Below are 25007 nucleotides of genomic sequence, written 5' to 3'. Positions count from 1 at the left end.
CAATTAAAGGTGGGTTTCAAATTGCCCCTAAACACAATTACACTTTGTCATGGATTTCTAAAGCACTTCCAAGCAACACACAAACCTTTTATTTAACGATACTTCCTTCTTCAGGACCTGGCATCACAAAAATTTTGAAATGCCTATTACTTTCTTCTCCCCTGCCGACAAGTAACCCATTTATTACATCCTTCAATATCCCTTGAGTCATGTCTTACACCTCTTCGTTTGCCTTCCCTGATGCTCAACTTGTTTTCTCCAGCCTTTTCCAAAATCATAATTTGGAAACCTTGAATTGAACTTCATCCACTTTTTTCATTTGCCATGTTTTGGAATCATATAACACTCTACTCAATAGCAAGTCTATAACTAATCATTTAAGGTGTTTACTTCAGAGCATCCGTCACCTCTCTCACTTATCTACACCATCACCCTAATGGGTCAACAAATTTTCAGTTCTTCCTCGATGGCTCCTTTTCTGCTACTGTTGCTTTATCCGAGCATGGATTATATTTCATGACTACTGTACAGGCTCTGCCTTACCCACTAGGAATTAAACACCTATCCCATTGCCAAATGCTAGAGAAACTGCGGGAGATGCCACAACAGTAACTTTTAACCAAGTCATTCGCTAATGTGCAATTCAATGCAACAATTTCAGAGTGCAAAAATCATTCGCCCTGACTGGGATAGGATCCCAGTCAATCGAATGATTTTTACACTCTGAAATTGTTGCATTGAATTCTATCCCATTGGCCAAAGATCCATATTTTCCTGAATTCATTCTTCTATTGATTCCATCCATAGTGTTCCATAAGAAAAAATAATTGAAACGGTGACCAGTTACCACCCCCAATGGTGATTTAAAAAAGACATTTTCACTTTAATTGATACCAATTGAGATTAAATCCATCTGCCTCACAGGGACACTGACTACATAGTCTATCTTCTATCCCTAATCTTAGATCTAACTGGAATTAGTGCCCCTAACATTAACTACCATCAATGTGCCTCCCAGGACTATTCTACAGGTCTTCAGAGGATAACGCAACACCACCTCATGAAGATTGTATTCTATGTAAAATTCAAAAAACCCCAAAACTACGTATTAGGAATTTGCATTTTATGCACTCGACGAATTCAACCAAGAACACAGACCGCGTCAGGAAATAATGTCAAGTGAATTATTTCATGGATATTCCATTATTTACAAGGGCGAAACAAGGCTGAAAGGAGTGAATTTATGGAAATTTCAAAAAACGTGATAACATCGACGGGTTTTAAAATTTCACACGCTTCAGAAAAAAGGTAGGACTGAAGGTACACAAAACTTGTTACATATGTAATTACACCCTCTAAAATCATCAGAAACGAATATTATTAATAATTGCCGAGAACAGTGAGAGAGCAGTCAACAACACACAGAGAACAAAACCATATTATATCAATAATTAACTCATAAATTGTCTGCGAGTTGACCAGCTTTTTAATCCAATGCTTTTATATTGCTTTCACGTTCAATGGAACGTTAATGAGCCGACTAAGTAAAAATATCTTAGGCCAAATAATTCTGAAACAAAAAACCTTTAAACAAACTCGTAGTTGGTATCGGAAACATTTTTAGGCCTCAATTTCTGGGTTTAAACATTAACTGCAGCATATATTGTCTTCTAGTACAACTTAAGTTTCATCAATGGGGCGGAGAAAAGTTGCTTACGAAATTGGCGATTTTTTTACGCAGAATAGAGGTAATTTATTTAATATATTATATTCACGGATTTCGTTACCTGCAACGATTCCATTCTTTGCGAGACAAGAAGAGATACTTCGTCCATTCTCGCTCGCTTATTTGGTTCATCAGCAGGTCATCTTTCGTTCGATAAAAACAGAACCTAGGAACGATAAACAAAAATCATCCAACTTGCCATTAATATACGTATGTATTCGCAGTAGTAAGTAATTTCTATTAACTCTTACTCTGGATCCCCATCTAACAGATTATATTAGATCATCAGCTGTTTAAACCTGGTTATATTTGTCTACGTTTAAGGCCACGAGCCAACAATGTCGCGGTGGAAGTAAAAGTTACTTTTCCAAGAAGCTTGATGCAAAACATTTTGTTATAGTAGTCCACCGATATGAAGTCATTAATTACGTCTATTGACTCATTACTAATATATATTCAAGCCATACACGAAGTAAAAGAACCACATGAATGAGAATTTTACGATTAAAAATTATTTATAGAAAATTAGAGAAGAGGCCATTTAATAAATAGAGTAAATTTCAATTTTTCTGTAATTCAAGGGTATGGAATTTATCTAGCTAATAATAAAAAATTACTTATGAAATAACACGCATTCCGATGGGCAAGATAATTCGTCGCCAAAACAACCGCGTTCATGGCTGCGCAACATCGTCAATCGAATGATTGGCAATAATTATTTTTTCCTCATTTTCTGCGGTTATTGTTCAAGTCGAAAGATTTATTGATAATTCCATGGCTGTTCCCGTAAAACCGTGGGAGGTAGCAGGAGTCAATTTCAGATCAGATACGATACCGTTGAGGTTAGTAAGGTTATATTTTCTCGGATAATTATTCTTGTATACCATTTTCCAGTTCGTAGAAACTTGATGGTGAATATCTTTCATGTGGGTTACTTGATACCTATTCATTTTCTAGCATGCAAAGTTCATCAAAAGTGCCAGAGGTAAATGTGAGATCAATGCCCTCCGGACCAACTATACCACCTCCACTGCCTCCAAGACCTACAGGTTTGTCAACCAGGAAGACCACCACCTATACAGGAGCTCTAGGAGGATCACAGATGTACAGAGGGTATCCATCCAATAGTGGCTATATGAATGGTTATAGCAATTACGGAGGGTACGGTAATATGGGCATGTACGGTAACGGATATGGAGGTTATGGTTCTGCCTACTCAGGATACCCGTACTGCTATCACAACGCTAGCGAGAACAGGTAAAAATATGTAGTGATGCACTCATTTATATTTTAGATCACATGTTTTATTTTTTGGTAGTCGATTGAGGTTGGCGGCAGAGTGCCTATAAAGGCTTGGTTATCATATAAGGGAGCGAGATGTGCATTAAATATGCTCAACATAACCAAACCAAAGAAATATAGCAGGAGGTTGGTTTTATAGGTGTGGTTAGTGCACCAAGCACTTAGCCCAATAGCGTGTCTGATTAACACATGATGGTAGAAGGGCTGGTCTCTTACCTTGTTGCTGCAGTTTCCCGGGAAGAAATGGTGTCCGGAAAATCATAGTTCTTATAGGTGAAGCCAAAGGTTTCGTGTGTATCACGTGAAATCCGAGGCCTCCGATCAATAGCCCTGTGCTCTACCCTCTAGAATGCTACGACGCCTCTAAATTAATGTATGGAGTGTTTACATCAAAAGTAAGGCAATAGGAAAAGTTATCATGACAAAAAAAAATCTGACAGTATTCCTGTGTTCTTCCTCAGAGCTTATCTGAACCATTACCAAACTTCAGCACACCCATAACAACTGAATATTTGTGCCATGGGCTGTATTTTTTAAATTCATTTTGTATTCATTTATCGCTTATTGGATTGAAACGGCCCACTTATAATGTCTTAATTATTTGATACGTCTTGGGCCCGGTTGTATAATTTATGGGTGAACTAAACATCATCGTTGCTCAAAGTTCTGTTTGAAGGAAAAATTCAGTTTTACAATTACTAGGTAAGTCAGTTAAAGAACATGTCATGTGAAAGATGGAATCATTTGGGTTAGTTACTTACAGAGTTGGATGATTGTTAACATTCTGGGGGACTTTCTGTTCCAGCTAGTTGCCGTTATAGAGGATGTATAAGTAGACAATTTCATCTACAGACAAAGATTTCAGTGTAATTTTCGCTCACTAAATATTTCGAATATTTATCAGTGTGAGGATTGAATGTAGATTGATTATATGATTATCATTTTCCTCAACTGAGCTTTCAACAATCATGTTTGCATAGAGATTTTTATCTGTTAATGGAGGGATGTCCATTAGCACCTGTTCTGTTTAACATTTAGAAGAGGCATAGGAAGGACTGAAGATAGGAATGAAAGTTAGTGGAGAATACATAAAATCAGTTACGTTTGTGGATATTCAAGCTTTAGCTAGCCAGTCAGTCAAGGAGTTGCAAACATTGCTGAGTGCTCCTGATGAACCCAATGATACCCGATCGTGTCGCCTATGCATTGAAACTGGTAGTAATACGATAAAGATTTTTTGTGTGAAAAAGTACCAAATTTATTTATTAAGTGATTACCGAGTGCAATCGGAGTCTCAGTGATATGTATGGGATGAGAATAAATGTAAACAATACCAAAGTTATGTGGTTTTCAAGCAAAAGGAAAGCTAGGTTAAATATCAAAATAGAAGTTGGTAAACTTGAGCAGATGAAACAATGTACCTATCTCTGAAGTGTTTTGGTCCAAGTTGTAAAAGCAGTAGACGAAGAATCGCTCTAGACAAAGAAGCTTTTGCAACGAGGGAATTGATGACTGGGACATTGAGTAAGGGTGTTAAGAAAAGGTTGAAATAGAATGAGGTATTGTATGGCATGAAAACATGGCAGAAGCAGAATGATGGACGTAGATTGGAGGCATTTGGAATGTGGGTGTGGAGAAGGATGGTGAAGTGGACAGAAAGGAAATCAAATGAGTAGATTGAAAGATCTTGTGCTTTCATGGTATATCTGTTGAGTGAAATACTCTGGGGTCTTCCCCTGGGTTAGTGTCTCAATTGCTGCCAGCATTTCAAAAACCAACAGGGTCGTTGTCTTCTGGGCTTTTGGATGCCATTTCGTCAATTTGATGAAAACAATTAAACACTAATCTGGTGGAAGACTCCAGAGGTTTTCTCTCAAACAAATAAGTGCTGGGTATGGTGGGGAGGTACATCAGGTTATGTTACGTTACAGATACATTAACCTTTCATACTCAATCTCCCCCATGAAAATCCCCTTTGAATGTCTTCCCTCCTAACCCTTCCTCAACTTGAGAGTGAAAGCTAAAGCACCCCAACTCAACAGCTGCCAGCAACTCAATCAGCTGCCAGAAGTTGGGTGAAAACCAGAAGCACAGCTAGTTCATCAAAAATAAAATCTAGGCAACTAGTACCACCCTGGTCCTGCTTCAGACATCCTAAACTAAGTTAATCTATCCTTTCCAAGAAGCTATTGCCTAAATATTCTCTTTATAAACATTCAGTCATTAACAAACAAGGATAGTGTGTTATAAATAACACTACAATGGCAAAACCTTCATATTTCATTGATTTGTGAACACTAAGCTGAGTCCACAGGAAATGGCATCTTTCTGTGTACTATAGCATCGTCCTTTATTATCATTTGGTGCTCCCGGAACAAAGAAGGTTGTTATGGTTGTCACGACCATGGTTTCGATGCTGCACATCATCAAAACCATGATTAAATATTAAATCTTTATCGTGGAAGTGTAAAGTTTCTTTTTCACCCTCATCATGAAGGGATTCCACAAAGTTAAACCTGTAACTGTTATGATTAAAGAAGGTTGTGTTGCCATGTATGCCTCATATTAACATTTCACCTATTTGATGAAGTTCTCTCGGGTCTTCCACCGGGTCAGGGGTTCCATGTTGGCCGACATTTCGATGCCCGACTCGTGCATCGTCACGAGTCGGGCATCGAAACGTCGGCCAACGCTGGGAAAGCACCAAATCTTATTTCACCTATTGACTTTAATGACTGCCTTGAGAAGGAATTCGAGGGATGTATTACTTCAAACTAAATCAAATCCATTAGCTATGCCATCTATTGCATACGCTGCACTCCTGAATGAAATATTAAACAATTTAATGTAGGTCTGGACATTACAATTCAGCTTGTGCCTTCATTAAATGTAGGCAGTGTGATTCTTTTTGGTGACTTTAATGTGGATATCCTGAAAGGCTTGTATGATAAACTCGACTTCCAAAATTTCTTGGGTAGCCATGTCTCATCAAATCATTAATGAGTCACCGCACCCCCTTAAAATAACACCATCCCCATAAACTTTGATTGATCTAATTTAATCAGATGTGACGAAATTTAATCAAAGATTCCTCAATTTTTAAAATATGAATAACAGCAAATAGAATGCTATTAACCACAAGCTTCAATGGACATTAAAATTTCCCAATTTCTGCACCCTCTTTGCCACAGAAAGTTATCTATCCCAATGTAGTGGTAGTAGTTTTTATGGCAGATGACCGACAACTAAGGTCATTGGCACCATTAGGGATGGATGGGAAAGGAAGGGTGGAGAGAAACCTGGCAATGGCATTAGCCTACTCTTGTTGAGAGGTGCCATGGGGTTCGCAGTTTAAGGTCCCATTCGGCAGATGCCGTACTCACTCAAAGTGCTCTCCACAAAGCTCCTCAAGCAGGGATTGGAACAACACTGAAAAATATTTGTTGTCTCCAGGATTTGAACCTGGGCCCTCTCAGTGGGAAGCCTGTACGTTAGCCACTGCACCATCTCGATACCCCTATTTAATTACCCTACCTACCCCAAAGTAATTCCTGTATTTGTTTAGTTAAGATTATAGCACGCAATAGAAAATTTAATTAAAATTCATTCATATTCTATAATTGGGGAATTCGGTAGTCCAGTGGTAGAGCATTAGACTTTTGACTGGAATGCCCAAGTTTGATTCCTGCACATGCCTCTCAAGGCTTCCTCAGCTCCACCCAAGCTGTGTGATTTTTTGGACACCAGATCTTCCTGGGAAACCATAACCAGCACATGGACAGGAAATTGCACCCCTTGTTATCCTAATGTGATAATGCTACCCACCATTGGGCTTAGTACTGGGTTGACTATACCATCTTAATTTTCATGTATCATATCATTAATATCCCAGGAATACTTTAATATGGAATGATATCAACAAAGATGAGTAAACATAGGCTTTATTAATCTCTATCCAAAATGTTCATTCCCTTCTCTGTATCATATCATGGTGGAAATTGAAATTTAACTCAAATATAATGAATTTTTAAGTGAATTCTAAACAGTGAAAATTATAATACTCAATGTGAAGAAAACATGGTCAACTTTAAGCATCTGTGGCAGTAGCCTACAATTTGAAATAGGTACCGTTTCAACATGCTCTTCTGATTGGTATTGTAAAAGATGAAATAAATGTTAAATTCTCTGTCCAATATTAAGGTTTAAATGTTTGATTACATCAATAATGTTTATTATATCATATAACTGATTATTTAGTTTTCAGTTATACGTTAAATTAAGAAATGGAATGTTAGTATTCCAATGTTTAGATGATGGCTATTATCCATACCATGACGTTCTTGATAGTGGTGATTGGATGGTCACTAATGCTGATGACAAAATATTTAGGAGGCATCTACAATATGGTAACATAATGTAACATAACGTAACATAACCTGATGATGTTATACCATAACGAAACCTAGGTCGTAAATAAAAGTTTTTTGTGTGGGAAAGCGAAGTGTTTTAATTTTAAGTTCAATATGAAGAATTTCCACCAAGTGACGCCAGAAACTGTTTCATTTTAATCCTAATTGTTTCTTTTTAAACTCTAAATTGTAGTTTTCAATAGTTCAATCTTCAAGGGCATATTCTTCTCCTGAGTTTTGGCAACTCTCAACTCCACTGTATGGAGTTCTGCTATCCACCTCTCAGATTCTAGTAAAATTTTATTTTGCGAATAAGTGTGCACATATCAGATAATGTCAATATCTTTTACGAATGCTTAAAATTTTCACAAAATTCTGCTGGAAAGGTCTGATCAGCTGAAGCTTTGGCTTTCGATGTATCCACTGTTAAGAAATAATATTTAATCCTTTTTAAAAAGTATAAAACTCCAGTTTTCCTTTTATAATGATTGATAAGTTAAGACTTTTCACTCTAGGCTCTATTTATATATTGGCAAGTTAATTATAACATTATTTATTAGTATTTTTCCCTGGAGTGAGGCACCTACACGGTAATCATTTGTTTATTCATAATTGCAAAATGAAATATTAATGAATATCAGTAAATTGAGAGAATGATTCAGGATATTAAATTGAGAGGTTTATAATAAGGCACCATTTAAAAACTGTTATTGAGGTTCTCTGTGATACTGATGCTAATCCAGCATTATTTTAAATTTCTTTTGGAATAAAAACTTGAGTGAGGAAGTAATAATTCAACTTCTATTACTGATAAGTACATATATTATTTCAATTTACTTCAACTGGTTAGAATTTTCACTTGTACAGTTTTGAATAAGTTGCTAGGGGATGAGGGCTTGTGTGTATTGGGTAGGTGCCAGGATAGCCTGCTGATCTTTGTTGATATCATTCCATGTGAAGGTATTCCTGGGATATTAATGATATGATGCATTAACATTAATAATATATTATAATGCATCAAAATAAATAATATAGACATGAACTTAAAGAATACAGTGTTTTACTCGCCCAAATGTTTTCCTGAGGAACATTATCAACTGCAAGAAGCAAACATTTATTTGAAGTAAATTCTTATGTAGGAAAGTTATTGTGGGGGTAAATACTTGAGATCGTTCTGACTTTTGAGAATAACATCTAAGTTATGATGATTTTTAAGGCAAGGTGCATAGCCACACAGAAGAGTGGTCAATTTCCAGTACCAGGGTAAGTGAGGTATTTGTTAAGTGACCCCATCTGCGATGGTGCCTGATAATTCTTCGCCAATGCCTTTTTGGTCTCTTTTTTTATTTTGTTGTATGTAGCTGGAAGCTGCACCAAAGTTCTGGCTATCATCACTTGGGAATTAAATTTTAATGTATTTTTTTCATCCTTCTTCCTGATAATAGAAATTGTAAATATGTAATTTGTCAGTCAATAACTTTTAAAAAGTAATTCAAATATGGAAACTTATCTTTTATTTTCTCATAACTGTGTTGCTTTTCTTAATTTCTGACATTTTGTCCCATTAAATGAATCAATTAGAAATAAAATTTTATTCTTCCATAGTCAACATAAAAATGTTTAATGTACCATGAAGAAAGAGGTAACATTCAATTTTTTTGTACCTAATCATGATGAGGAAAGATAATTAACATCTTTGGACTTGGTAACACAACAAACGCTAACCCTTTTATTCCTGTATCCTTAATGCATCATTTACCTCGAAAGTTAGCAGCCTTTCATAGCTTAATAAATGGATGAAAAACTCCCCCCCCTCACTGACAATGCCAATAAGAGAGAACTTATCATTGTAAACTGTTTTGCAATTAAAAAATGTGTACTTCTCTCATTCACATTCAGCTGTTCCTGATATTATTATTTGTGATCCTAAAGACCTCAGACTGTGTTTTTGAATAGTTGTGAATGTAGCAGCAAAATAATGCATCAAAGCTTATAAATAACTTGGCATTTGCTAATGATTCTCCTAACTTATTGATAATTATCCATACCTCAACTTTCAAGCATTAACAGTGTCCAAGTACAGCACTACACTTTCCCTGGCCATACCACCTCTCTCCATGCAACCCCTTCCGAAACCTTATGTGCATGTTTATCTTAAGTTTTTATCACCCATTCATGCCTCAAAAATTGAGCATTTCTTTGAAGGCCCACTAGACTTCACATAAGAAACATTTTTGTGGACTTTGGAAACAATTTGTGAACAGTCAGTCAACACCACTGTAGCCCTGCTATATGCATAAATATGTAAATCCACTGCAGTGATCCAGTGCATAATTACTTCTTTTTCATTTGTGACTTGTTTTTGAGTTTCCATTTAATAACACTATGCAAAACAAGCTCATGTATTTGACAGTATTTTGGAGGAAAATGGGCGCAGTAGTGGGGGGTACATTATGAAATGATTGTGTTGGCAAAATAAATAGGTAGGTAGGAGAAATCCAAAGAAAAGCTAGTGAATGGATGGAAGAAGTATTGGTAGTGGGATGTTAAACGCTGTGATAGAAGGGAAGATTAAATAACCATTTTTTGGCTATGTAGTGGCAGCCACTAAAATTCTATCTTTTCTTTTAAGTAATTCTCTCAAGGCACCTGAGATTGTTGGCCTTTTATAAGTCCTAAAGTATCAATTGAATATTCCCACAATCATTTATAATACTTCTGTCGACAAGCGTCATCCTGCCTTGATTAAACGAATAGAGTGAAAATTTCATCCAGGAGACTATTGCGTCTTTGCTTCAATGAACTTAATATTTAAGGATGTGTGCTTGAGTAATTTAATCATTCACAATTCCTTCATTATCATTTCAAGATATGCCTTTGACAAACCAATTAAAATATATAATCCATCCATCAGGACCTCTGAAAAAAAAATACTTATAAATCTTGTTAAAGGTTTCAGGGTCAGTGGTGTGTCATGGGTTGCTTCTTCTGTCTCTTCTTTTGGGAGTTTCTTGTTGGTGTTCCCCACATCTACAACTAGCAGACAGGGAATAGATCTTGGTGTTGGGGTGAAATTAAACCCTATGGAGAGAGTGGTAGTTAAGGGCGCTTCCAATTCCTTGTTGGCCAGGTCCAAGGCCACTTTTGTTGGATGAAGAGAAGCTTTTCTTTACCCCTCCAATCGACTGTTTCTACTCCACCCAAGCGATCGCGCTCCATGAATATTTTCGTGTTGCGTGGATGACAGTTACTTATGTCAGAGAAGGTCTAGTGGCAATCTTTCAGAAAGTTTGTCATTAAGAAACTCTACCGCATAATAACCTATCCCTCGGAGGCAATTACGAACCGCCTGTATAGTTTCTCCGCCGGCGTTATAATACCGAACGAAATGACTCTTATCGCATATAACGAGTTGCGGGCAGAGTTATATCACACTAAGGGGTCGGAGATACACCGGCTACGCTGCCTTTAAAATCCGCCTAGCTATATTTTCAATATGGCGGCAGTTTGTTTACAACAGTGGTCTTCAGCTGGCGTAGTAAAACCATTACAGTTGAGGGGAGGGGGTTGAACGATCGTGTTTGGTATAAAATGCGATCAAAATTGTCGAAGGAAAACAGGTAAAGTAAAAGTGGCGATATCACTATCAGCTGGTGCAGTACACCTTTAAATTTTAGCGCAGGGTGCTGTTTAAAGCTCTAATTTTGCATGAAATGTAACCAAAATTGTTGAGTAAAACAGGCGAAGTAAAGTGGCAGTATTGGTTCTTCAAAAATGTCTCTTAAGAACTACGCCCAACTGTTCGTAGTTTATCGAAACAATCCAATTAATAATTTGTTAAAAATTAGCCAGTATTTTATGTGGAATCAATTCATTTAATATAATTTGTGAACTCGTTAATTTTTTATTGTAATTACTTGATTTTCAATCGCATCTGTTCTTTGAGCGAAATCGGTCAATTGTTGCGCGAACCCTGACGTCGATGCTCCGGATAAATTCAAGAACGGACATAGTATGTATGCAGGATGCAAGTGACCCCTTCGAAATACTATTTATAATTCGTGAAACGTCGTGTTCCTCAACGTAATTTTTTGGGTGTTAATTCTTAGATTCACCATTAAGAGGTGTCACTTCTATTGTTTTTACATTCTTCGTAATAGTACTATTGATTATTCAGAGCTACTCTAATTCTTTCCATATTTCCGCTGTGATAACTAGATAATCACGCGTATTACATCAAATAATGGATTTGTGAAACACTTCTGTTTTTCTACATGTGATTGGTCAGGCATTTTTTCTTTGGTATAAAACCATGAGGTGTCAAATATAGTGTTTTTACGGTCTTTGTACTAATGCCTTTTTTATTCATTCACTTTGGCATTCAAAAAAACAGTAATTAACTTATTGTTGATAGTGAAGATTAGGTTCTCTGTCTGGCGGTATAAAATTCCGCCGGGCAAAGTGATTTCAATCCTTAGTTTTAAATAACCCCTTTGTAAACATGTCATGTGATTTACCATACTGAATGTTACATGAGGCTCTAAAAATCCACAATAAAATTTTGGGCCACTCAGGTTTCTGTAGAATACCAGTATGATTAAATTTGCTAATTTGCAAAAAAATTTAAGGAGTGTAGTGATAATAATGAAACTACAAGTGATAATGGCAGGCTTGTCTAGTGGCTAGTAATAAGTAGTTATGGTGTGTTATCAACCAGTCCACAATTAATTCATAGGTTTTGGTTCTCATTTTCAAGCTAAATGTGATCGAAGGAAACAATATTGGAGATTTAAAAGTATTGTACTGGGCACTAGGTGCCTGGCTTAGAGCCCATTACACAGAAGGGATGAAAGGTGGGAAAGCTGTAGGTTGTTGAAAGTCAAGATATTTGGCCTGAAGAGTGTGTGCATGATAAAAAAGTAAGGGTGATTGAAGGTTAATCTTAACTCTGTAGAAAATCATGCTGGAGAATGGTGGTCTCAAAACTTAAATTAATGATCATGCACTTTGCATATTCAGGATAGAATCATCAATTGGAATTGGAAAACTTGCTAGGGTTTATGTAAATATATAAATTGGGTTTTATACTTTTGAACCTCAGTTTTGCTTTTTAGATATGGGAAAAAGGACATCATAATTAAGGGGACATGGATTAATGAAGCTACAACCTCTGTTGAAGGAAAATATTGGTTATTGGAAAAGTGGTTAGGAGCTTGAAATTACAAAAATGTCGTTTGCCATTCATTCTAACCTACATGGTCTATGTAGCCAGCCTTGAAAGTAGCATTGCATGTTGTATTATTTGACGATGCAGACAGTGTAGGCAACTAACATAACTATCATATTTTATAAGTTTTTTATTGTTTATGTATTCCAAATTGGATAAAAAGTTAATGTCCCTCAAAAAATAGGAATAGGGGGAAAGGAAATTTTTCATTTCTCTGGTGTCATGCATGCTGACTACTGTACTTAAATGCAGGCATTGACTGTGTTTTGCTGATTATATTGGTCGGACCTATAAATGCTTATATAAAGTTAACTTTTTTGGTTGTTCTTTGATTTCTGAGAACATAACATTGGGGATGCGTCTACAATATCCTTGTTAATTATATTTAAATCCGAGGACAAATTGCAAGTTTTGAAGTGTTGGAGGTTGGCATACTTGTGTTAATTAGCTGGCAATGTTTTGCAAGTGATGCTTTACTCTGTAGCCAAAGAGGGATGATCCTATACTTGAGAGACTGGCTGGAAACCCTTAGTGGAAAGGATTGCATTAGTCAAGGCCTCTGGTCTTAATGGTGCGTGTCAGTGGGTGACCGACTATCACCTCTCTTGCAGGCTGATAGCCCTTGCAGAAGAGACCACAAGGCCTGCTTTTGAGTCAATTGAGTCAGTTGTGAGGGCATTTGGGTCCGTGTCCTTCATGCTTGAGTCAACACTGGGGGCCCTCCATGCCTCCTTTCGTGCTGCCCTTGGCGTGGCTGACCATCTCAGCCACCTGCGCAACATCCTCTCAGCTCTGTCAATCTTCAGGCTCCTCCAGTGGTGCAGCCGTCAACTGCGCAGACTCTTGGGTATGTTAAATTGCATGCAATTAAAGGGATGACAGTTTCTTCTATTGAAAAGGCAACAGTTTGCCTTAATGCATGTTCATTACGGCCGGCCTCGGTGGCGGCGGGGTAACGTCCTCGTTTGCCCAATCCATGGGTCGCGGGTTCGATTCCCGCCTGGGTGGGTTTCCTCCACCTAGGGCTTGGGTGTTTGTAATCGTCTCCATTGTTATCTTTGTTAATAGTCCGATATAAAGGCCAGAGTGCTGTTTTCAGACTAAGGCAAATAAATAAATAAATTACAATTTATTTTGCTCAACATTTTGAAGGCAGTTTCCCTTGTTCTACCCCCTTCCCCCTTGGATATTTGGAAGGGAAAGGCAAAAGCCCCTGGCTAGACCAGCTATTCTAGATTGCCTGAGGAAAGAAGAATAACTCGAGAGAAATGTTCCTTTTCTACATATATTATGCCTCTTATTTTGTAATTATAGCAATGGTTTAACATTAGCCAATAACAATACCCTGGTTCTAAAGTAATACAATATGCTGATGACCCTAATGTTTTACATTATGCCCCTACACAATATAGCATTATTAAAAACTTCATAGCGGCAAATGAAAACATCTTGAGGTGGTATCATGATAATGAATGGAAGAATTTGGAGGCAACAGTAATTTACTTGAAAGTATGTAGATTAAATTTGATAAAAAGTCCATGAGAATGTTTCTTTTTACAAAATTCCATTGAACATCAAATTGACATGGCCATGAATATTGCGGTTGTAGCCAACCAACTAAGCGGCATATATCATCTCTAATGCCATCCGTCATTTCTATTTTTTGTGACAACCAAAGATCAATTTGTTTGTTTTATATTCTAATCTTCTTAGATACAATACAAGAACCATGAAAAGTCATCATTAAAATTCTGTATGGACTAACAGAGCAATGGTTGGTCAACATAGAATGGGTTTCAGAATTTATAGGTAACTTGCTCCTGATTTAAATGACTCATTGAACCCAATGAGTCATTTAAAAAAAGATGAATGTTGTTCTACCATAAAATCATTATTATTCAGTTAGTGAATATCTATTTTATTCTTGGGTCATTATTATTTCTATGATAGATCAATGATTTACCTAGACATACCTGTATATTGAGAATAACTACGGAGTTCTGTATGCTGATTATACAACTCTGGCAATGAGCCCCAAGGACCCTAACTTGTTGATAAGCTAAGCTTGACAGCATATTATTGCTCTTGGAAAAATGGTTTGTCATGAACTAATTGTTAATGTGCTAAAAACATTATTTTCAATTTGAAAAAGAAGGAAAGTGCCTCAGACCTCTACTTAAAAGGCCAACCCATAGAAGGGGTTTACAGCACCAAGTTTACAAATGAACTGTATTTACAAGTACAGGTTTGTCTATTGAAGAGTCCTTAAACTGAGGAATCTATATCAATGAACTACGTTCTAATTTGGCAAAAAGTGGATTTATTCTACGAAATTTAAAAAAATTGTAGATTTAAATATACTGAAAATGGTTTACTATGGCAACTTTCAGTCACATATGAGGTACGGAATTATTGTTTGGGTAGCATCACCTGGCTTCTGTAGAATTTTTATAATGCAAAAAATGTATTAGTTGTATAGAAAATATTCTCCATGGGAAACCTTTTTGTAAAGAATTGAAAATTCTAACTTTAACTTTTCTGCATATTTATTACTTATATATGTTAAGGATAATATGAAACAAGAAATCACCAATGCTCAAGTGCTCATGGGCTTAAAACTCAACTGAGTGTTGATGTAGATTTGTTCTGCAAATCTTATGCTATGTATAATGAGTCCCTTTCATGTGGTAATCAAAATTTTAAACTATCTGCCACTAGGCATAAAATCTGCTCCTTCCAAGGGTACATTAAAGAAATATCTCAAGCATTTTCTCAAAGATAAATACTTTTATAGTGTGAAAGAGTTTCAGGAGTATTCAGAACACTGAAGCAGCCAATTGTTCTTTGACTTGTCCTACATTTTACTTTGTAAAGTCCTGGGACCAATAAATATTATTATTATTTGCCACAACTTTTGCCAGCCCAATATGTGTATATTGAACTTGCATTACTAAGTTATTGTATCCTAATGCCCGTCTTATATCTTCTCTGTAATATTTTGAGGATGAATATCTGTTTGACATGTTAATCTCAATATTTTTTGTTGAAATATCATTCTTTCATTGAAGATATTATTGAAAATGCTTATTCATGGTGTCTCTTCCTTGAGTTTGATATTCCAATATTTCGTTTAGCCTTTGATGCCAATATTCACTAAGCTACTGTATTTTATGACTTGTCTTATATCTTCTATGTGTGATCATAAGGTGAATGAATTATTATTATTTACGAGGGGGAACACACAAGAAACCAGAATTCCTCCTTTAATCCAACTTTATTCATTTTTTTGCAGTACAAACATTAGTCACCTTTGAAGTGGTTCCCCATTTGGGTGAATACTCTTGTCCAACCTTTTACTCCAATTTTCAAAAAACATTTTGAACACATCTTCTCCAAGACCTTTAAGAGCCTCGTATGGTTGTTTTTTGTTTCACTCCATTGACATATATTAAACGTTTTCCTTTTACAGCCCTTTTCATTTAGGGGAACAAAAATAAGTCACTGAGCATCAAATTAGGTAAGGGTGGTTAGGCAATGGAGTTATACCATTTTTGGTTGAGAATTAGTGGACTGTGAGTGCAGCATGTGAGGGTGGACAAAGGAAATGTTCACCAGACTGCCACGATCCCAGGAAGCATGTTTTGTGAGATGTTTTTATGCAAACTGTTGCACAACCAATTTAAAACTTCTAGGTAGAATGCTTCATTCATTTTCTGCTTGAGATGAATGAAATCACAGTATAGCTCTTGCATGAAAAAACATGAGGGCATTGCTTTGATGCTTGATTTCACCTGATGAGCTTTCATTGGATGAGGATAATTCTTTGACATCCATTGACTGCACTGCTGCTTGAGTTAGGGATCATATTTATAGCATCAATATCTGCCAGGGATGACTTCGGAGGGAAAAATCCTGGGCAGCCTTGAGCTACCCCATCAGTTTACTCAAGGCTTCCAAGCTAATCTCCTTTTGCTCTGGTGTCAGCAAGCTTGGCGCTAATTTAAATGCAGAAATGTCAAAGCATAAAAATCATTCACCTTGACCAGGATGGATGATCTTTACTCAATGAAATTTATGCATTTTAATTAATGCATATTAGCAGATGACTCAGTTAAGAGTTACTGTCATGGCATCTACCACAGTTCGTAGAATTTGGCACTAAATTGACCACCTCTGTTCCCATCATCTGAGACAACTCAGTTTGTCGATTGCCCCCCATCGATCTTTGTTTACAAGTTTTTAATACATTTATCGGTTTTTGAGTACGATGAACCACCACTGTAGCCAAGTTATTCAGTTGACATTTCCCCTTTTGAAGTGGGTAAACCTCTCTTAAACTTGTATTTTTCCTAAAGTATCCTCTCTATAAGCATTCTTCAACATAACAACAGTTTGTGGTATTTTTCCCGATCAGGAATCAAAATGTTATGGCTTTGCATTGTTCATGAGAATCCACCTTGCCAAAAACACCAGTTGTACATGACAGCTCACCCTGAAAGGTTGCAGGCACTCCACACAATCTCAACTAGCGTTATCACTTGGTGCACTCGCTGCAGGAAGGTTCAGACAACATATGCCTAGTGGCAGAAGTCTGCACTGCAAACGAGCACTCTGGGGAGTATAATTCTGGTTTCTTTTGGGTCCCCTTGCCTATACCTAACATTCCTCGTGTTTCCCCTCCTCTGCCAGTCTTTTTCATTTTGATAAAAGAATCGTTCAATCTTGATGGTTATTTGTTGATATGAACAGCTAATTGAACTTAAATGATTTGGTAAGTTCCTGTACTCATATAAATGATTCTATAGTTGCAACTATTCTCTGAGCAATTGTCTGATCAATGCTCCCATGTGTTCATTGTGATCAGGCCAAAGGCACTTAGATGGGTCCTTCAACGGAGTCTGGGGCGAGGCTGCAAATCTTGGAGATAAAGTGGTTGTGAGCAGTGGACCATCCTCTGGACCCAGCCAGTGGCCACTTAGAATCTTCATTGGGATCGTCATCAGTGTGTCCTATTTAGCATGGAAGTTGCTTTCATACATTGTAGGGACAGGTGAGTGGGGGTGTATCTCATTTCCTTGGCACTAATTATCATTAATGGTGTTCTACTTATTAAGGTGGATTAAAATAGACCATTTCAACTCAGTTCAACCAACTAGTTCTTATCCTAAACCAACATGACACAGTGTGACATCTGGCACTATAACAAACCTTTCTTCCATTCCATATACTTTCTATTTCCCTTTATTCTATCCAGCATACTGATTCTTTCCTCTCTCTTTACCTTGCTTGCTTCACAATCTTCATCCTATCCTGATCTTCAAATTTACTGCCAATCAAAATGCTCTCTATTCATTTTTTCCTCCTCATTTGGATATCTCCTAACAAATCTCTTTCCTTTCTGTTCCTCCTTTCTTCTCCTCATCCATGCTCCAACATCCTCCAATCTATTCCTATTATCTTACTTCTGCAACCATATTTCCACACCATACGAAATCACACTTCATGTCAGAGTTTTCACTATTTTTTTATTAATGTCCTTACTGAATGTCCCCATCATCAACTCCTTCCCCATAAAAGATTATTTGCCTAATGCTGTTCTTCTACGTACGCAGTTTTCTGGTACAGGATGCGCACTGTGATCACAATTTAGTAGTAATGAAATGTAGCATTTGATCCTAAAGGATAAGGCAGGGGCGACGGGTTAGGAAATAGAATGTAGAAGCATTAACCAGATTGGCGAGAAAGGAGTACCAGAAGGCTGTAGAGAAAATCATGAGTGAGGGAAAAGAGCTAAGTAATATGGAGGAAAAGTGGAAAAATGTAAAAAAAAGAGATATCGAAAGCTACAAAATTTTTAATTGGAAAAGGACAAGGGAACCACAAATGAGATGATTAGAAAGATAGATGAGAGAAGGAAATGGAGTAATGTAATTTCAAAGGTAGAAGGAATTACAAAGAAACAAATGATAAATTGAGATGGTAACAATAGAGCTAAAAAAGCGTGGTGGAAGATGCGGTGTGAGGATATGGAAAGTTTAAAGAGGAAGGGTGATATTGGTGCAGTATACAAGAAGATTAAAACATTATTAGGAATTAATAAGGGGGAATCTGTGTTAACAGTTAGAGATAAGTCAGGTAAAGTACTGGTTGAAGCAGAAAAGATCCAATAGATGTGAAGGGTATAATAGAAGAACTGTATGGTAAAGAATTTAGACCAGCAAGTTTAGGCATAGAAAGAGAATATGACATGGGTGAAGATAGCATAGGTCCAAGGTATACTCAAAAAATAGATAGAAAGGGCATTGAGGGAATTGAAATTAAATAAGGCCATGAGGGTAGGCAGTATTCCTGTGGAACTACTTAAAATTTAGGAAAATGTGGGAGGAAGAGTCTTTATAGACTAATTTGTAGCATTTATGAGGAATGAATGTGGTGGGAAGACTGTGTCAGATCAGTATGAGTTACTATTCCAAAAAATGTAAAGGCTACATCACATGAGAAGTACAGAACAGTAAGTTTGACTTTGCATGCAGCTAAAGTGTATCTCAGGATTATCAACAATAGAATGGAGAGGAGGGCAAATGATTACTTGGGAATGACCAGTTTGGGCTCAGGAAGGGGGAGGCACGCATGATGCCATTGCAGTAATGAGATTACTAATAGAGAGGAGCATAGAATACAATCAGAATGGTACCTGCCTGTTTCGTACATTTCAAAAAGGCATTTGATGGAGAGAATTAGGAAAAATTAATTGTATGTTTCCAAAAATTGGAGGGACAGGAGGTTGATCCGCAACCTGTAAATGTCTCAGACTTCTCACGTGCTAGTGGGGAACGGAGAGTCCGGAGGGGCTGGCTGTTTAACATACTTGTGGAGGGAATGATTAAAGTGGCATGGGAAGAAATGGAGATAGGAATGCAAGCTAGTAAGGAATTCATAAAATCAGTTCGGTTTGCTGATGACCAAGCTTTAGTTATTCCGTTAGCCAAGGGGTTGCAGGCATTGGTGAGTGAATTGTAAATTCAATGTCATAGCTATGGGTTGAGAATCAATGTATACAAAGCATAATTTGATATGTTAAAAAGAAGGGAGAAGGCTAAATTAAACTAAAATAGTTGGTCTTAAACTAGCATAGGTGGAACATTTTACACTCTTCAGAGCACCAAATATTTACAGTTCAGATTTATAATTGCACATAATATGTACAGAGATGAACTTTTGGAAAGTGGAGGGAGCAAATAATTAATTGTTACAAAAGAGCCACATCACTCTCATAATCAAAATTCAGACCAAATTATGAGGTAATAAAATATTCTACTTAAGTAATACAGAAGTACATACTCATTTCTTAGTCCTTATTGTTGATTAAAACCTGAGACATTTGAGTGAAAGCCTGGTTTGATACTGAGGAGGGGTGAATAAAACCAGTCTACTCCATTTGATCCTGGATGCACACATTCAGAATTTCATGGTGTTTGAAGCCCTCATAGAATAAATTTGGGGAAAAATCAATTTCCAAACACATACTCAAAAGCACTCATTATTATGCTCTATGTTCTGGTCCGAACAAGAAGTCAGTCTTCTTATTCCACCTCTAGAAGCCCAGATTTCATGGATACAAAAAAGTTTCCACTCCCCTTGATGGCATGTGCAGAATATCACCTTTCTCTATTATAACTATCATATCAAAATTTTTATGTAAAAATTATAATGTTCTAATTTTCTGAGAATTTTTTGATGATAGAAGTTAGCTGGGGAAATAAGCTGGGATACCATACCGTGTGGTGGTGTAACGCCCTCCATCTATGCTCACCCAACCAATTGGAGGGAGGACTCCAAATTTTGGCAATGTCTATGCCAGCGCTGACCCAAGACACGTGATGTAACTTAACACCAAGGCTCAAATGGTGTCAGTGAATTGGTTTGGGAAACTCATCTACAATATTATTGTGGGGTTTAGTAGCATATGAACATATGTGTATTTAGAATTGAGAGTTATTGGATTTTCTTTCATTGGCACTCAGGAGAAAAATTTCCCTCCTGAGGCTAAGTGAGGGAGGTCCCCATTTCCCCCTTCCTCCAAGCGCTCTGAATGTGAACGTATTGGCAGACAGGCAATTAAAGAGAACAGGAGGGATGAAGAAGCTGATAGTGCCCAAAGTAATCATGTGAGGATTTTAACATCAAAGGCACGTATTTATTTAGACCGCTTGCCTTAACTTTAATTAATTTTCATGGTTTTTATTATAATGAGAAATAGAGAATTACGACGAAGAAGATAGTAATGATGAAGTTTCACTTGCTTTCCATTGTTTCCATTTAAAGCAAAAAGCAATGCATAGCCATATCCCCACTATGTACATCCCTCACCATTCCGTCGCTGAAAATATTAGTGTTTGACTTACATTCCAGAGGGCACACAGAGTACCTGTCAAGCATGTGTTACATATCTTGACATGATACTAAAAGAAATAATAATAGACTTTGGTGTGCTTTTGATTTTTTGAAATCATGGGTGGGGTATTCTTAGAAATATGTGTATTCCATTTTTGGTGATTTTTGCCACACTGTAATTCTTGTCAGAAAAATAATAAAAGAAATTACAGAAAAAAAGCAGATATAGACAGAGACCAAGTCTTTATATCCAGCTAGTTTTGGGATGACTCCCATGTTTTAAGTGTAATGAAAAGGATGAAAAACATGCTGCTAAGCATCCGGTCGAGCAGTCCTCTTTAAGCAGTGGAAAACCAAGGGCACAGGATTGAAAATAGGAGAGGGACCTTTCCCCAACCCCCCTCTTCCATCCCCACCCTCCTAACCAATCCTCTTTCCAATGCACATTGCAGGTGGTCCTGGGAGCAAGGGCGAGGAAAGCGAGGCCTGGGTGCAGGGCAAGGAACACGGGTGCCAGCTTGCAATTGGATCCTACAACTTCACGGCAACGATGGATCAGGAGCTCAGCTTCTCTGCTGGGGACAAACTCATCATAGCACCCAAGAATCGGCAGCGTGCTAACAGTAAGGACTGGCTGCTGGCTGCACTTATGCCGTCTACACAGCAGACTGGTCAGAACCCATTGCCACCCATCAAAGTGGGGCTGATACCGGCCAACTATGTGCGGGTGGTGGAGAGGCGGTTGCGGCAGACGCCAAGCAATGCTCCTGATGCACCAGCCCCGCAGAGCAGCCAGCCTAATCCATCCCCACCAACCTGCCAGCCTAATCCAGCTCCTTCCAGTGGGTCTCAGATGTCAAACACTCCTGCCACGACGACAAATCCTATGACAACAGCGACCACATCCACGCCTCCCCTCAATACAGGGAACACAGCACCTGCCCCCTTCATATTCAATGCTATCCCTTTAGAGATGCAAGGAATTCAGCCCTTCGTCAATCGAGGTCCCGTTGCTGTCAATAATCACCCGGTAGACATGCAATTAATTCCAGTCTTCCACAATCCAAGGTGCATGGCAGCATCTGGCCCCCTTGCGGTCAATAGTCACCCTGTAGGCATGCAAGGAATGCCTTTCCTCCACAATCCAGGGTGCATGGCAGCCGGCCCCCTTGCAGTCAATAGTCATCCAGTAGGCATGCAAGGAATACCAACCCTCCTCAGTGGTGCCCCTGCTAGCGCTGGAAACAGCGCTCAAGCCACGGCCCAGGCAAAGAAGAGCAAACCGAGGGAATCAGGCTCTGATTTGATGGCGGCAGCTGGCCCCCTTGCAGTCAATAGTCATCCTGTAGGCATGCAAGGAGCACCAACTCCCCTCAGTAGTGCCCCTGCTAGCACTGGAAAGAATGCTCCGGCCACAGCCCAGACAAAGAAGAGCAAACCAAAGGAATCTGGCTCTGATTCAAAGCCAGCTGATGGGGGACAAGGTGTCTAGATAATTTCGGGCACTCTCTCACCTCCCATGGGAAATTGGTCAAGGATGAGTAAGATTGGTTGGTTATGAATCTTATCATTGGTTATTTAAATGTGGCATTTCTAGTGCTCTCCCAGTTACCATGTTTATTTAAATACTGGCATCAATGCAAGGTGTTCCGAGCACCGTTGATGAGGCAGCAGTCTTGTGGTCACCCTGATTGTCTTATTGCCTTTGGTGGTCAGCTTTTATCTCTAAATGTATTGTTTAATGTGGTTGTGTAAATGTATGTATACTGACTACAAGTAGGACAAAAGATGTGCAGGAAGACTTAAGAGGAAGAGACCTCTTTGAGCTCTTGGCACCTTTTGAGAACATCGGGATACATCATAGGGGAAACTACTTGTAGACTTTCCTTTGATTCATTACTTTGCGTGACTAATAAAACTGAAATTATACTACTCCAAACAGCCTCCCTCTCTTCGATCAATCCAGTAGGCTCGAAGGTGTAAGGTAGTTTATTCTGCGGTAAACAAAGCAAAGCACCAAATGGTGGCAAGTGATCATAAAAATTGTGAGCAAAATGGAAATTGTGCCTATGACTGTTTTTCTAAAATGCTGACCATGAACACTCATAAATTGTCCCTGAATAGTAGCAAAGGACATTCAAAATAACGAAGGGCCTTAGCTCTTAATATAAAATTTTTTCATCAAAAAATGAAGAGTATAAATATTTTAATAACTAGTTAAAATATATGGTGGACACAATATTATATTGATGAAAGACAATATTTCAAAAATATGCAGGGTATTTGAATCAAAGAGCAAATGAACATCTTGCATAAACCAAATTCTTGATGACCCTGATGGTATGGGATAGAAAGAAGTTAAAGCTAGGAGTTGATTTTAGTGATAAGGAGACTCATTCCAGGCCATCATTAGTACTGCAAATATAGAGGAATCGAATTCTGAGAGGACATTGATGCATTACTTGACTGGCACAAAGGGCGAATTAAGTCTCCTACTTAACGCACTCCACTCTCTCCAATGATGGACGGGTGAACTACATTAGGATCCAGGACTTGTATTATGGCACAGAGTCAAGAAATATGTTGAAAAAGTTGTCTACAAAGGTACAGAATTACATCCAATGATCTATGAAACTTTGTCAGACAGAAGTCCCACGATTAAATGACTTTGCAATCTAATGTCCAATACTATTATAACTAAGGAATTAAACTCCCAGCTACCTTTTTAGTTATCCTGGGAGTCACACTAGTACGAAATGGGTGTGATTTGCCCCTGCTAGTCTGGAAACAGTACTCCTACGGATGCTTAGGCAATGGAGAGTAAACCAAGGGAATTGGGTTCTAACTTACAGTCATTCGATGGGGGAACAGGGTGAAGCAGTGTTTCATTTGCCAGTAAAACCACTGTAGCATGAAGGGGCATCAAATTAGGGTGGTATTAGTGCTCTTTTGATGACTCATATTCTCTTTAATAAATCAAAATCTTGAAAATGACATGGGAATTGCAGTTGTGAAGTAGTCGCCCCTACATTTATTCCGAAGTGATCAAAACAATAGAATTGTGGTATTAAACATCTAAATGTGAAGTAAATAGTTCGTTAGGGCAATAGTTTCCTAATATTAGTTGAATGTCAATAGTTCCCCCCCCAAATCTGTTACATGCAGAAGCATCTTTTTCAATGTATTAGCAAAGAAGTCTCACCAGTTCCCTCTCAAGTCATTGTTGTCACATGTTCCCCTAATACTTATAAATGCCTATGCAATTCATGGATGTCCAGTCTGTTTCTCAGGTCAGCTGGTTGACAAAGGGCAATGGTTACCACCTGACAAACCTAAGTTCACTCATGGAGTGGTTTTTCTATGATAGCAAGCTGACCAAATGTCTCAATTTTACATTCATATCTCATTTGTTGCTAAAACAGGAATACCAGATGTGAGTTAAGCTATTAAGTGTGCTTTCCAGCATAAGCTGTTAACAGTCCATGGTGATTAACAGCATAAGCTAGCTGTTTTTCTTAACTTTTCAAAGTAATGCTTACATGTATGTGCTGCCTTGAATGTAATGGGTGTATTATTGTTTGGTGTTGGCAGCATTGTTTATTGTTCAAATAATGGTTTGTAACATCACCACGTTGACAGCGGTCATTGCATCAAAAGGGCATCATTCCAAAGATTATGAAGCATTCCAGTGGCAATTGCGATGCAATTGGGTCATATTTATGAAAACATATTTTGTGTCATGGATCACTGATGTTGGTATCCGAAGGCTCTGTTTTGAGTGTATAGCGTGGAGGAAATATCATATTAATGATTCACTTATCGTACATATGTGAACTGTTTTAGGGTTGGAATTTTGTTTTTATGTGTAAGAATTTTATTGATCCATTGTATTGATGTGTTGAGAGATGAATAATAATTTTAAAAATTGAAAGCAATATTATTTTATTTA

General features: G+C 37.7%; 2 protein-coding genes across 8 annotated transcripts in view; one reads left to right on the top strand and one right to left on the bottom strand.

The window, feature by feature from the left end:
* LOC139693498 (reticulon-4-interacting protein 1 homolog, mitochondrial-like) overlaps positions 1 to 2246 on the bottom strand; it is a 51768-nt gene extending 49522 nt beyond the window's left edge. The window contains exons 1-2 of one of the 4 annotated variants that reach the window (XR_011702055.1): positions 1978 to 2243; positions 1788 to 1892 (exon numbers count right to left, since the gene is read on the bottom strand). Coding sequence is in view for 3 of the 4 variants with exons in the window: in XM_071591680.1 (XP_071447781.1) it covers positions 1788 to 1835 (48 nt within the window). In the remaining variant the exon portion in view is untranslated. Of the gene's footprint in view, positions 1 to 1787; positions 1893 to 1977 lie in introns of all 4 variants that reach the window. The other 3 variants (XM_071591680.1, XM_071591681.1, XM_071591682.1) reach the window with 3 other exon arrangements.
* A 113-nt stretch (positions 2247 to 2359) lies between these two features.
* On the top strand, positions 2360 to 24983 carry Pex13 (peroxin 13). 4 transcript variants are annotated; one of them, XM_071591675.1, is made up of 5 exons: positions 2360 to 2568; positions 2684 to 2983; positions 13276 to 13511; positions 17529 to 17714; positions 21511 to 24983. In XM_071591675.1, the coding sequence occupies exons 1-5, from the start codon at positions 2501 to 2503 to the stop codon at positions 22548 to 22550; spliced, it is 1830 nt and encodes a 609-aa protein (XP_071447776.1). In that variant the 5' UTR covers positions 2360 to 2500; the 3' UTR covers positions 22551 to 24983. The 4 variants fall into 4 exon arrangements, with proteins under 4 accessions (XP_071447776.1, XP_071447778.1, XP_071447777.1 ...); XM_071591677.1 differs by lacking the exons at positions 2360 to 2568; positions 2684 to 2983 and adding an exon at positions 10953 to 11057; XM_071591676.1 differs by lacking the exons at positions 2360 to 2568; positions 2684 to 2983 and adding an exon at positions 11453 to 11520.
* The last annotated feature ends 24 nt before the right edge of the window (positions 24984 to 25007 follow it).

The sequence above is a fragment of the Hetaerina americana genome, unplaced genomic scaffold (genome assembly GCF_022747635.1).
Source record: "Hetaerina americana unplaced genomic scaffold, ioHetAmer1.1.p SCAF_5, whole genome shotgun sequence".
Classification (NCBI taxonomy): domain Eukaryota; kingdom Metazoa; phylum Arthropoda; class Insecta; order Odonata; family Calopterygidae; genus Hetaerina; species Hetaerina americana.
Note: the sequence above shows the minus strand (reverse complement) of the source record. Positions and strands in the feature narration are given on the sequence as shown.

Bases quoted from the DNA above. Each gene is read 5' to 3' on its own strand.
- Pex13 (XM_071591675.1), top strand. From the start codon at position 2,501: ATGGCTGTTCCCGTAAAACCGTGGGAGGTAGCAGGAGTCAATTTCAGA. The intron at 2,569-2,683 runs GTTAGTAAGGTT...TTCATTTTCTAG, and splicing joins TCAGATACGATACCGTTGAG to CATGCAAAGTTCATCAAAAG. The intron at 2,984-13,275 runs GTAAAAATATGT...CCTCTCTTGCAG, and splicing joins CACAACGCTAGCGAGAACAG to GCTGATAGCCCTTGCAGAAG.